This window comes from Vanacampus margaritifer, chromosome 3, assembly GCF_051991255.1.
Source record: "Vanacampus margaritifer isolate UIUO_Vmar chromosome 3, RoL_Vmar_1.0, whole genome shotgun sequence".
Classification (NCBI taxonomy): Eukaryota; Metazoa; Chordata; class Actinopteri; order Syngnathiformes; family Syngnathidae; genus Vanacampus; species Vanacampus margaritifer.
Window position 1 is genome coordinate 1,305,088 of NC_135434.1, and position 12,987 is coordinate 1,318,074.

Below are 12,987 nucleotides of genomic sequence, written 5' to 3' on the forward strand. Positions count from 1 at the left end.
TATTTGTGTTCAATATTTCATTGCATCTCCTCAGGTGTCCACAGAGGCCGCTGCCGTCACACAAAGTGAACCGCAGACGTTCACCATCGGAGTCTTGCCGCAAATCCCCGGATTCCCTCAACTCCACCCGGACTGTGATCTCCAAATCACGGTCAGGGCAAACATGACTCTGCTTTTGGTTCTTCAAATGTCATTCAAAAGACTCCGCCACAAAAAAAAGCTCATTCCAAATTGATCGCGTGTGTAAACAGGCCCTTGAGGATCGTGTGACAGAGATAACGCCCTCAGCTCTTTCCTTCGTGGACTCTGAGACGCCCAGTGATCGTCTCATCTACAACATCACCAAACCACTACCGACTGGACAAGGTCACACTCACACACGCACACACACACATCAAAGGTTGCAAATCCAGGTCCAGAAAGTACAAACCCTGCCACAGTTTTGCTTTAGCCGTGATGCTAGCTATCAAACTAGCTAGCGAGCGCCCTAGCAGGTAAACACGCACCATGGGAGCTAGCTAGCTAGCACCTGTGGTATGGTTTCTACTTTCTGGACCTGGATTTGCCACCTCTGACACACATGCACACTCACTTCCCCGATGCATATTTCCATAATAATCTCTCTTTTTTTCCCTCTATGGTCACCAGGCGCCATCGAGCATCGCGACAGGCCGTACACGGCGGTCAAACATTTCACGCAGGCGGACGTGGACAACAGCAAGATCATCTACAGGCCCCCTCAGGCCCCTTCACACCTACAAGAACTCTACCAGTACTCCTTCGTTGGTGAATATTTTCATACCTAAAAACCCTCGCAAGGAAAGAGCACAATTTTGGGCTTTTTGTTTTTTTATTATATTAGTATAAAATATAAAGCATATGAAAAAAATCACTGAGTGAGCACCCAATTGTCCAACACATGTTGAAGTTCAAAATGGCAGCGTCCAAAATTTCCAAATTATTATTGTCATTATTTTATGTGGGAAACAAATTTTTATACTACACATGAGTAAAAATGTCCAATTTTTGTCCCATTAACTCCCATTGTAAATCAGAATTTTTGATGCACTGTACACCTGATGTGTTATAGTGCATTTCCCGCGATGACCCAATTTATCCCTTCACTGGGGCATTAACTAAACGTAGAATTATTTATTTTTTACTTTAGGGTGATAAAAGTCATAATACACCAGATGGCACTAGAGAGCTAATGATCATTTTTGTTGAACTGACTTATGTGCTTCCTATGTCCCCATTCTTATACCAAAACGGGTAAATATTACAAGCAGGAGTCAGCATGAGGCATTTGAGTTGCATGGGATGGAAAATATTTCAATTCCAAAAATCAACATTATTTTTGCTGCTTTTTGAATACATCTCTTGGATTTGATCACATTCCAACTTGTGGGTGTTAAATCGCCTCATCAATATTCATTTTCATCCCCGCTGTGGTTTTGTGGAATATTTGCTGGCAAAGGTTCCGCATGTTAATCGGCTTTTTATTAAGCCTTTCATCTGCCTTTTGCTGTGACACGACTGCTTCTGAAATGCTAATGCTAGGCTAGCAAGGTGGAGTCCGATGCAAGTCAAATGTTAATAATGTCTCAGTGAGAAACTTTTCAAAAGGGAATACCTTGCAACAAACGCTCATAATGAGGGTTTGTTGCAATAACTTTGCATATGCACTACTTTTATTCTTACCCTTAATACATTTTAAAAATGTTTTTTTTTTCATCACAAATGAGTGAAGATATTTCATTTTTTTTTATGTTAATGTGTTGTATGATTTCCCGCAGGTTTGCCCGAATCGTTGAGTGTCTTCTTCACAGGTAAATATTTTGGGCTGAAATCAAAAAGAGCGCCTCCTGCTGTTTGCTTTCACCCGACCTTCATCTTCATCTTCATCTTCATCTTCTCCTTCCTATGTCTTGTTTCTTCCTTGGTGTCGCTTTAATCCTTCGTGACTTCTCTCGCTCATCTTTCAGCTCGACTCGTCTTTCATCCCGGCTGCTCTCTTGCGTTTTCCCCGCTCCAAATTTCTCATTTGACCCATTTTGACATTTTTTTCTTCTCGTCTCGCCTTCACCTCAAGGTTTCTTTCCCGGAAGGGCAGATAGAAAGAAATCACAAATTGGTGTTTTAAATGGGCATTTTCTGGAAGATGTTTTTTTATTATTCAACCTGCGAATCCCGTTTCATTTAGCGACCTAGAATTTGTAGGTGTGTCTATGAGTTGCCCAAAAAATAGTCTTGAGAAGCTACGCCCAAAAAGACAAAGGAAATCCAACATTTTCATTTAAAGCAACCATTTTCAGATCATTTTTTTTCGAATTGTTTGAAAATCCAACCCCCAGCGTTATTGAATATTTTTAAAACCGATTAATCTGTCCATTATTCAATCGATGAATTGACTAATCTGATTTATTTTAATTTTGCATTAAAATGTATTTTTTTTTTAAATGAATTTTCCCCCTAATTACTTTTTATTAATGAGTGATTGGTGATTCGTAAAGTGATTAAAAAAAGGGGAGGATTAATGTTGTGCTACCAGTTGGGTCGTTGATTTTTCCAAAATAAAACCAGATGTTTGCAAATGTCTCATTTGGATTTGACACAGAAGATAATCAGTCGTCTTTCATGAAGGATGACAGAAATCCGTCAACAATTACTGTTGACATGCAGAACTCACAGAAAATGACTCCAAACGATTAATCGATTATTAAAATAGTTGTCGATTCATTTGATAAGCGATTACTTGTCGATTAATCGATACATTTTGGCAATTTCACGTAGCAACCGGAAATTTGGTTGGCATGTCTATCATAAGTAAACCAACAAAATAGTCTCAATGCTGGAAAAGTCGGCCATTTTGCTTTGAAGCGGCCATTTTCAGCTGATTTTGGCCATTCCAGGATTTTTTCAAAAGCAAGATATTGTCTGACTTTGATTCAATTCAAAGCACGCATCGCAGACGATGGCCGAGCTGAAATGATGAATAATTGTACTTTTTGTCATTGCAAGTGGGCGGAGAATGTTTTTGCCCCACAAAGGGCACAGTTGAACCCAATGAATGTTTTGTGTGTGCGTGTCAAGTGTCGGACGGCGAGCACATCACTCCCGAGTTAGACTTTGCCATCCTGCTGCTGTCCAACCACCAGCAACCGCCGATGTTCCAGGTTCTGGACCCCATCCTGGAAGTGGGCATGGGGGGGCGGGCCGCCGTGGGTAAGACGCCGCAACGCGCGCGCGGGTGCAAAAACAAGACTTTTGGACAGTCAATATGTTAAGAAAGAGCACTAAAGACAAAGTTTGTGTCCTCGTAGCAAGCGACCCCGGTTCGATTCCCATGCCAAGTGCCTCGTTCCTAAATCTCATTCCTTGGTGTCTAATATTGAGCTGTCCCATCCACAAAAAGCCAAAAATCAACATTACATTCAAAGTAAATATAAAATTAATGTGAACAATAAATACAATTAAATTACTGGGTACATTTAAAAAAACGTGAATTTAATATAGAATTAAAAATGAAATCATTAACAGCTACACTTCAAATCCAACGTTAAACAAAAAAATTCATTCAGAAAAATACGTAAAAGTCACAATAAGTCAAACATTTATTTAAATAAAAATAATGCAACTTTTAATTTAAGAAAATAAATGAAAAAAGTGAATTCAACATGAAAAGTAATTAAAAATTGAATTAAGTATTACATGAAAGATTAAATTCATTATTAAATGAAACATTATAAATTAAGTCTAAGGATTACTTTAAAATAACATACATTTAAATTAGACGCTTAACTCAATAAAAATCGTTGTCTTTTAAATTAAAAAGTAATACAAAAATGAATTGAACAATAAATCCAAGTCAAAAATTCAATTAAGCATTAAATGGAAAAAAAACTTAAATGAATGTAAGAAATAAAAATGTGAAATTTAAACATTTATAATGTTTAATTTAAAAAAAATGGAAATTATTTTTTTTTTACTAACCATTAAATAAATACAAATACATTAATAATTGACTAAAAATAACTAATTCAATGTAAAAAATACTTAATTATATACATAAAAATAAATGAAGTGCTTCATTAAATTATAAATGCAAAGTTGGATTGAAAATGAATTGCAACATTTAAATCAAAATTTGAATTGCGAAAATTCATTCAATAAATTGATTATATGATTTTTCAAATAAAATGTACAATGATTTTATGCATATTTTTGTTTGTTTGTTTTGATTTCTTGTTTAATGTATTCATCATTTTGAAAGCAATTTCCACCAGCGTGTTTTTATTTCTACGAAGAACCTTCAGCGTTTTGCATCGGCGCTTTTTCCAACTGTGGACGTTGACGTCGTTGGTGCTCGCAGGCGGCCGACAGCTGGCGGTGAGCGACGCCGACACGGCCCCCGACGAGCTGGAGTTCGAGCTGGTGGAGGCTCCGGTCCACGGGGAGCTGCTGAGAAGCCGCGCCGGCGCCCACGACGGCGCACACGTCACCCTGAAGAACGGTGAGACCGTCGCCGCAAAAACCTCCTTCTCGTGCACTCTCCTCACCAAAAACCTTTTGTCTTCGTCCCCTCGGCCAGGCGACGTCTTCACCTTTGCCGACGTGACCCGCAACTCGCTGCTTTACCGCCACGCCGGCCTCTCCCGCCACGACGACGCCTTCACCGTCTCGGTCAGCGACGGCATCTCCATGGCGACCGTCGCCGTGCAGGTGGCGGTGCTGGGCGGCGCCGGCGCCGGCGGTGGCGGTGGACACGGGCCCCAGCGGGACCCCGACGCTGCGCTTTCCCTCGAGGTGGGAAAGAGGAGCAGCACCGTCATCAGACGTCCGCATCTGGCCTACACCGTGAGTTTGATCGGATTATGTTTTCTTATATTTATATTAGGGGTGTCAAAAATTCACTCCTTTTTTGAACACGCGATTAATGAGCGCCCGTCCTTGGAAAGTCCGTACTGGGAGAATTAGACACGTCCACGACAAAATGTAGTCATAATAAATGTAATCATGCGTATATTTGTGGCGACTGCGGTCAAGTTGTCTTTTACAATTTTAAAAATGTGCCGAATTTCTTCGTGTTAAAGATTAGAAATCATTTAATATAAAAACCAACGTCGTACAAATGCAATGATGCCATCTAATGGCAGAAGAATGACCAACACAAATCAATATCACACTCGTTTTTTACGGTACAGTACATCATTAAATTAAGTCATTTTAACTCAATTTTATGAATTATTATGAATTTACCGGATCAATGACTAGGAGATGCAGACACATTTCTATTTTTTGAACTCATAAAAACGTTTTCTTGTACTTTTAGAACCAGATATAAAATTTGCAATTAATTGTGAGTTAACTATTGAAGTCATGTGATCAATTACAAATAAATATTTTAATTGCCTAACACCCCTAATTTATATATTATACTAGACCAAGTGCAAGTTCTGCAGAAATTGCGTGGGAATGCTAAAAGTTGAAAGATAAATAATTTGAATAATAAAAAAAATAATAATAATAAAAATCACACTAACATATGTACAATGATATGAGGTAATTTTCCCGTCATTTCCTTGTGGTAGGACGATTCATCGGCGGACGAGCAGATCGGCATCCAGCTGGTGTCGGTGCCGATGTACGGCATCCTGACCAGGACTCCGGACCAGCAAGAACCACAGGAACTGAGGGAATATTCCACGTTCTCCATGGACGACATCAACCGCGGAACCATCAGGTCGGCGCCAAAACCATGCGTCGTGTCACGATACGACAAAATTCACTCCGATTAGCGTGCGGTTTGATACGATGCACTTGTTAGATGACACTCCAAATACATGACACTAAAATTCATTCCGATGATGATAAGTTATACTCCAATTACAATATGATGCGATTCACAAATTACGATCCATTTCCGATAAATATTGTAAAGCAAAATGATTCAGTACAATAACGATATGCTACGATTCACTTTCAATGCGAAATGTTACGAAATGATCCGATTCTCTCAAATTACTGTACGATATGATTCACTTCAATGCGGTTACGATTCGCTACACTGCGGTTACAATACGATTGACTTCTGATAAGACTTACTCAATATTGTTTTCTCTTCTGATACGGCACGCTACGATTCGCAACAATCTGAAACAAATTGCTTCACTCCATATACAGTATCAAATAATTCTATTAATTCCAAGATCGATGAGATACGATTCACTCCATTTACAGTACGATTGCAATATGGCATGATTTCACTTTGACGATGCAATGCAAGATGATTCACTGGCCGATGACGGCACGATACAATTTACGTCAATTACAATGCGATGAGATTGACTCAATTAGAAGCAGTTTGATTTGACTCACCCAGTTAGGATGATTCCGATTCCGATTCCGATTCACTTCCTCATGCTTGTGACTCAACGTCAACATCGATTGCATCACTTTGGATGCCTGGCTAAGAAAAACCAGAGTAGCTAATTGTTGTATGAGGATTAACATCGGATTAGAGACGATGGCATCGGTATGGATTGAATGCAGGGATTCAAGTGTTGTGTCCTTGTTAATCCACAATCAATTCCACGACGGCCATAAACATTGAAACACTGCAAAGAGCCAGCCAACCGATCGATCCCTTTATGAGCTTGATCCTTTTCTTTTGCAGCAAGTCCGTTAAGTGCTCATTCGCATCTACATGTGTGCTCATTTCATATCTGGCTGCGAATGCATCGGTCAGTGTGGCTCTCCTTTCCCACATGCAAGGAAGGGCGTTGCATTTTAAAAAAATAAATAAATAATCCCTCAAATGGCCGTGCATCGAAAATTTGCCTGTAACTAAAATTTTGGGCTTGCGACACAAAACGACTCCAATCGAACTTGAAAGTCAAGATATCTCAAGAACATGATTCTATGCAATGATGAGACGATTAGTTGTAATTACCATACGATTACGATATGTGATTCATTCCATTTACGATTTATGAATCACTCATATTACGATCCAATTCACTCTAATTACGATATGCTTTACTACAACAAAAATGACAGAATATACGATACGATTCACTACAATTAGACAAGTAGTCAATTCTCCACTTAATCGACAACTTTTTTAATAATCGAATAATCGTTTGGAGCCATTTTCTTAAATTGTCTAAACCCTCTGATTTCATCTTATCAACAGTCGATTAATCAATTAAATAATCGATAGATTAATCAATTCTAAACGTATTCAATAGTGACAGCACTAGTTACGATTCTAATAGCTTCTGTAATACCAAATAAAAAAACAAATTACACATCGCAACTACTTGTAATGTCATCTAAAGTGACTCGATGGCACGCTAAAATCGTAATGCAGAAATTTGGACAATTGCGCTCAAAATGTCAATTCCCAGATACATCACTTCGTTGGAGACGGGAAACCAACCCGTCACGGACATCTTCCACTTTGTCGTCTACGACGGCGACAACAATCGTCTTGACAACCAGATGTGCACCATCACCATCACCTCCAACGCCAGGCAGCCGCCCGCCGTCACCGTGCGCGGCGGAATCAAGGTTAGCGTGCACCTTTCAGATGATTACTTTTATTACTGGAAATGTTTGTTGTCGGGTGTATTTATTTTATTTTATTGAAGACAAGGGCTGGGTTTTAAAAAATCGAATCATTCATATCGAATCGATTTTCCTTTTCGAGCATGATATCGATTTATAAAACCATAAATCGATTATTTTAATAGCTCTTTTTTTCCCCATAAATTAACAACAAAATAGAATTTTAAAGACCAAGTTGTGTTGCATCTTACTGTATTCTTGAAATTGACTGTTTACGTCAATTTAAAAGTATTTTCTTACATTTATGCAAGACTTGACTTATTGCACTTCATGACAGTTCAGAATTGTTTTAATTTATATTTTTGATTATTGAATTAGAATTATGAAAACATTTTCATCTCATGCCCAATAATTCTTTATCTCAATTATTCAATATCGGATTGAACTAAGTGAATCGAAATCGAATCGATTGGGAAAACTGGAATCGATACCCAGCCGTATTGAAGACACTCGTTGACAAATTGTAACAATTTATTTTTCTTTTTTCTTTTTTTTTGGTGTAGGTCCAGGAGGGCGGTCGTGTGCAGCTGTCAACCAATCACATCATCATATCCGACCTGGACACGCCCGGGAAGAACCTTTTGGTTTGGCTCGTCAGTCCCCCCAAGTACGGATTCATCGAAAACACCAAGCAAGGTAAAGCACTCGACATTTGAATACGATTCAAGGGATTTCCGATCCAATTTCCTTTTTTTTTTTTCTTTTTTTTTTTTTCACGATCTTCTTTTTTCGCGATCCAATTTCCGATCCGAATGCCCCGCCTCCCTCTCGGTCGTCTGTCATGGCGACATGATGCGTTGCAGTAGCTCACTTTTCCCTGAATGCTTTTCCATCGTCCACAAAAATGATGTGGGAGAAAAATATGTGACATTAGTTTAAAGGTGAAACAGTCCATCACCGGGGAAAGATTGCATTACTGAACATGGAATATATCGAAGACAGGCCAGAAGTCCAATCACAATATTATCGGAAAAAATTGGAGAAATGACACTGAAGTGAGGTCTGGCCATAAAAGATGTCCGCCCGTGAAACCAGTTTGTCTTGGCAACATATGAAATTGGGTAGACACAAAAAAGTCTCAAGAAGTCATGCCCGAAAAGAAACAGGAAGTCGGCCATTTTGCTGTGAAGCTGCAATTTTAGGTTTCATTTGGTGATTTCTTTTAAAGTTTTGAAAATTCCGCCCCCAGAACCAGTTTGACTTCCTGAGATGGAATTTGGTGGACACGTCTATCACGATGACGTCCGCAAAGCAAGCGTTGACAAAGAGTCAACCAAAGTCTGTGGTTTGAGAATTTGGAGCTTGCAACCATTCCCGGTTTTTCACCGTCCTTCCAAAGACCTCGGAACCCGCGGCCCGCCCCCCCAACAGCCCCGTTGACTTCCCTCAACGCCTCAGCGGTCCTGATTGAGATTCCGGGCAGGTTCTTCTTCTTCAGATAAGAGACTCGCTCCTCTCGCTCACCTTCTCCGAGTCAAATGATGATGGAAGTGCAACGTGCCGCGTTGCCGTTTAGCGGCAGCGGGTGTCAAAACAAGACAGCGACACCGAGCCGCGGCGGTTTTCCCGCCAACTGATGCATGAAGGCCGCCATCGTTCCGGCTGTCAGATGCCGGAACACATTCCGGCGTGGGAGTATCTGATAAATGCCGACTTATTCAGCATTGCTTCCGACAATCAACAGCGGCGGCTGGAGTCTTCTTTTATATATAGCGTATATTTATATATATACGGAAATTTATATATACGTAGTTCTATATCCTAAAAAATGCATCACAAAGAGGCGGAGCAACACTTTACTCATTAGAATAATGACATGAAGAGATTTTTATTTTTTTTGAAGTCTTCCTTGGTGTGATTTTGCCGAGCAGGCGGATCGGCGGGAGGTTCGAGAGCCGTCACGCCCGACACTCCGTTCTCGGTGGAGGAGCTGACGTCGGACCAAATCTTCTACGTGCAACGCGCCGGCCAGTCGGCGCCGCAGGACGCCTTCAGTTTCTACGTCAGCGACGGACACAGCCAGACGGAGGCCTTCCGCGTCGACGTGGACATCCAGGTGAGACTCGCTGACGCGCGGGACACTAGAAATGCTTCAAGTGTCCCAAAGACGTTTTTATGGGGGGGGGGGGGGGGGCTGCTAGAGCATACAGAAGGCTTTGGTGCAGCTTCTGACCTGAAGAGGTGGCTTAAAGCAATGGTAGTTATGACACAAAACGGCCAGCAGGTGTCAGCAGAGTATAAGAGATCAACCAGGGCCATGTTGCAAACAAGCTCATTTACCCACAGTTGTAAACCGATTTGTAAATAATGATGAAACTTGGCTATGTTCTCATGCTAATTGCTGCGAAACGGAAACAGATAGAAATGTACTTTTTATTCCTGATGAAAGAAAAAAGAGTCGAATCTTTCCTTTGGTAGGTTCCGTGCTTTTATAAGAATAGAACCCAATATTGTGTGGGCCTTGCAAAATCACTCAAAATCCAGTAAAACAGCCAGGAGCGAAGGGGGTTGCTTCAGTGAAAATGACAGTCAATGAGTTAATCCAAATCATGTTTATTATAGTTTGGGAATTTTCATTTTAGTTTAGTTTACTTATTTAGTTTAGATTTTTTTTAAAGTTAGTTTTAAGTATTTTTAAAGGTGATTCTGGTGGTTTTTTTTATTAGTTTTAGTTAGTTTCAGTATTTGTTTTAGTTTTTTCGTTTTAAGTGTATTACTTGTGTTCAATATTGAACTCTTTTACCGCCAATAACGTCAATAGACGTTAACTCCGTTTTTGTTTAGTTTTTCTCAACGTCTTTTGCAGCACTGCTTTTGTGAAAATCCCAAAAACAGCCACTAACTATGGCCAGCAGATGGCAGCATTGTATCTCTTTTCAATGGGCTCCTTTGGTATCAAATGACATGAAAACATGGCGGAGCTTAGGAAATCGAACGAATGATCAAAGCGTTTGTCACATTAAATCTAAATGGCGTCGCGTTGACAAAACAATTTTTTTTGTGTGAATGTGATTGTTGTGCAGAAAATGTCTCTTTTCACAAAAAGCTCGTTTTCTCCTTATCTTTTCAATTTTCACTCAAGGTCACTCAAACGACCTCCTACTAAAGAACGGAATGAGGTAGAAACATACTTTTTCTTTCTAATGAAAGAAAGAAAATTGTGTAGTCAAAGTACACAATATTGAGTTTGCCTTGAAAGATGAATGAAAATGTTTGACAATCGGCCGCCACCAATAATAAAAGAATGAATAAACGGCAAATGACAAAAAAGTCCTGCATTTCTTACCTAGCGTTGCATTTGGGCTGACTTGAATGTAAAAGCAGGCAAAAACGCACAAAGTTGTCGTCATGTGAAGATGCAACTCGATTGGCTATTGCGAGATGATGTCACTTTCAAGCGTCCTTCTTCCGCTTAATATCCAAAAAGAAATCACATTGAAAATAAACCCCAAAGGCGCACGTGTTAAATGAATTACCAAAGACTAAAACCAAAGATATTTTTGCTTAGTTAGTTTTGTAAATGTAAAATGTGGTTTGTTATTTTTGTTAAAAAAAAAAAAAAAAAAACTTTTTTTTTTTTTTTCGTGAACGGAAATATTTTTGGACTTTTAGTTTTGGTCATTTGTTAGTTGTTTTGGTTAACTCACATAACCTTGATACAGATCTGAGCCCGATCTGCTAGCAATGTCAATGTAAGCGCAATGCAACTGTTGCCGTTTTTTTTTTTTTGTTGCCAGCCTTCTTGGATCGTTTTAAGACCCTCACAATATCGTGTCCTGTGACAATAAAGAAGCGCAGAACACTTTCCAAGAAAACAAGATGATTTTTTTTCCAAGTGGGTGACATTTGTGGCACCTTTCTGGCACTTTGATCAAGAATGCGGTTTATTTTTGCGGTTGTCCGCGAGGGCGCTCACGCCTTTCTGTCTGCGTTGCGTTCCCAAATGAAGGAAGACGCTCGCCACTCATCGATTCCGGCGCTGACGAATGTTTCGGCCTTGGCGGAGGTGCCTTCATTCATTCATGTTGTCAAGCGTGACCTTCCCGCTAACGTGCGAGTGATCACCGCCTGTCGGCGCCGCTGATGAACGTCGCCACCGAGCCGTCCGGATGAATTAATGCCGTCCTCTCTCTCTCTCTCTCTCGCTCGGCAGGGCAAGATGCCGAGCGAGCCTCTGGTGTCGGTCAGCAGCATCCACGTGGAGGAGAACTCCGGCGTCGTCATCACCAACGCGTCCCTCAGCGTCCTGGACCAGGACACGCCGGAGAACGAGATTGTGTTCACCGTCGTAAGGAAGCCGTCCTACGGTCAGCACCGCAACAAACTGCATGAAAAAACTGAAAATGCCGTCGTTGGTTGCAATTGGGTGGTTTTGTCCAATATGGACGGCTTTGCAAATTTTGCACCTGAAGCTCATTTCACTTGCAAGTGTGGAAATGTCAATCATGAGTAGACCTACAAAAAATGTTTCAAGTATCAACGGCCAAAAAGACACAGGAAGTTTTCAAACGGCCATTTTAAGATGAACTCCTCTGAGAGAGTTTTTGAAAATTCAGCCCTCGGAGCCAGTTTCAATTAGCAGCATGAAATTTGGTACATCTGTCCGTCATGACCAGACCTACAAAAAAGTCTCAAGCATCAAGATCCAAAAAGACACAGGAAGTCTGCCTTTTGGCTTTCAAACCGCCATTTTAAGATCATTTACCAGCTAAGATGAACTCCTCTGAGAGAGTTTTTGAAAATTCAGCCCCCGGAGCCAGTTTCATTTAGCAGCATGAAATTTGGTACATCTGTCCGTCATGACCAGACCTACAAAAAAGTCTCAAGCATCAAGATCCAAAAAGACACAGGAAGTCTGCCTTTTGGCTTTCAAACCGCCATTTTAAGATCATTTACCAGCTAAGATGAACTCCTCTGAGAGAGTTTTTGAAAATTCAGCCCCCGGAGCCAGTTTCGTTTAGCAGCATGAAATTTGGTACATCTGTCCGTCATGACCAGACCTACAAAAAAGTCTCAAGCATCAAGATCCAAAAAGACACAGGAAGTCTGCCTTTTGGCTTTCAAACCGCCATTTTAAGATCATTTACCAGCTAAGATGAACTCCTCTGAGAGAGTTTTTGAAAATTCAGCCCCCGGAGCCAGTTTCATTTAGCAGCATGAAATTTGGTACATCTGTCCGTCATGACCAAACCTACAAAAAAGTCTCAAGCATCAAGATCCAAAAAGACACAGGAAGTCTGCCTTTTGGCTTTCAAACCGCCATTTTAAGATCATTTACCAGCTAAGATGAACTCCTCTGAGAGAGTTTTTGAAAATTCAGCCCCCGGAGCCAGTTTCATTTAGCAGCATGAAATTTGG

The 12,987-nt window shown here is 40.5% G+C and overlaps 1 protein-coding gene across 2 annotated transcripts in view; it reads left to right on the plus strand.

Moving 5' to 3' along the window:
* The window catches only part of fras1 (Fraser extracellular matrix complex subunit 1), a 133,164-nt gene that overhangs the window by 92,872 nt on the left and 27,305 nt on the right, over positions 1–12,987 (plus strand). For both annotated transcript variants that reach the window (XM_077561359.1, XM_077561360.1), the window contains 12 exons: positions 35–151; positions 252–366; positions 649–786; positions 1,797–1,829; positions 3,094–3,225; positions 4,373–4,513; positions 4,592–4,857; positions 5,592–5,743; positions 7,410–7,572; positions 8,133–8,265; positions 9,501–9,685; positions 11,783–11,936. In XM_077561359.1, coding sequence (XP_077417485.1) covers positions 35–151; positions 252–366; positions 649–786; positions 1,797–1,829; positions 3,094–3,225; positions 4,373–4,513; positions 4,592–4,857; positions 5,592–5,743; positions 7,410–7,572; positions 8,133–8,265; positions 9,501–9,685; positions 11,783–11,936 — 1,729 coding nt within the window. The remainder of the gene's footprint in view (positions 1–34; positions 152–251; positions 367–648; positions 787–1,796; positions 1,830–3,093; positions 3,226–4,372; positions 4,514–4,591; positions 4,858–5,591; positions 5,744–7,409; positions 7,573–8,132; positions 8,266–9,500; positions 9,686–11,782; positions 11,937–12,987) is intronic.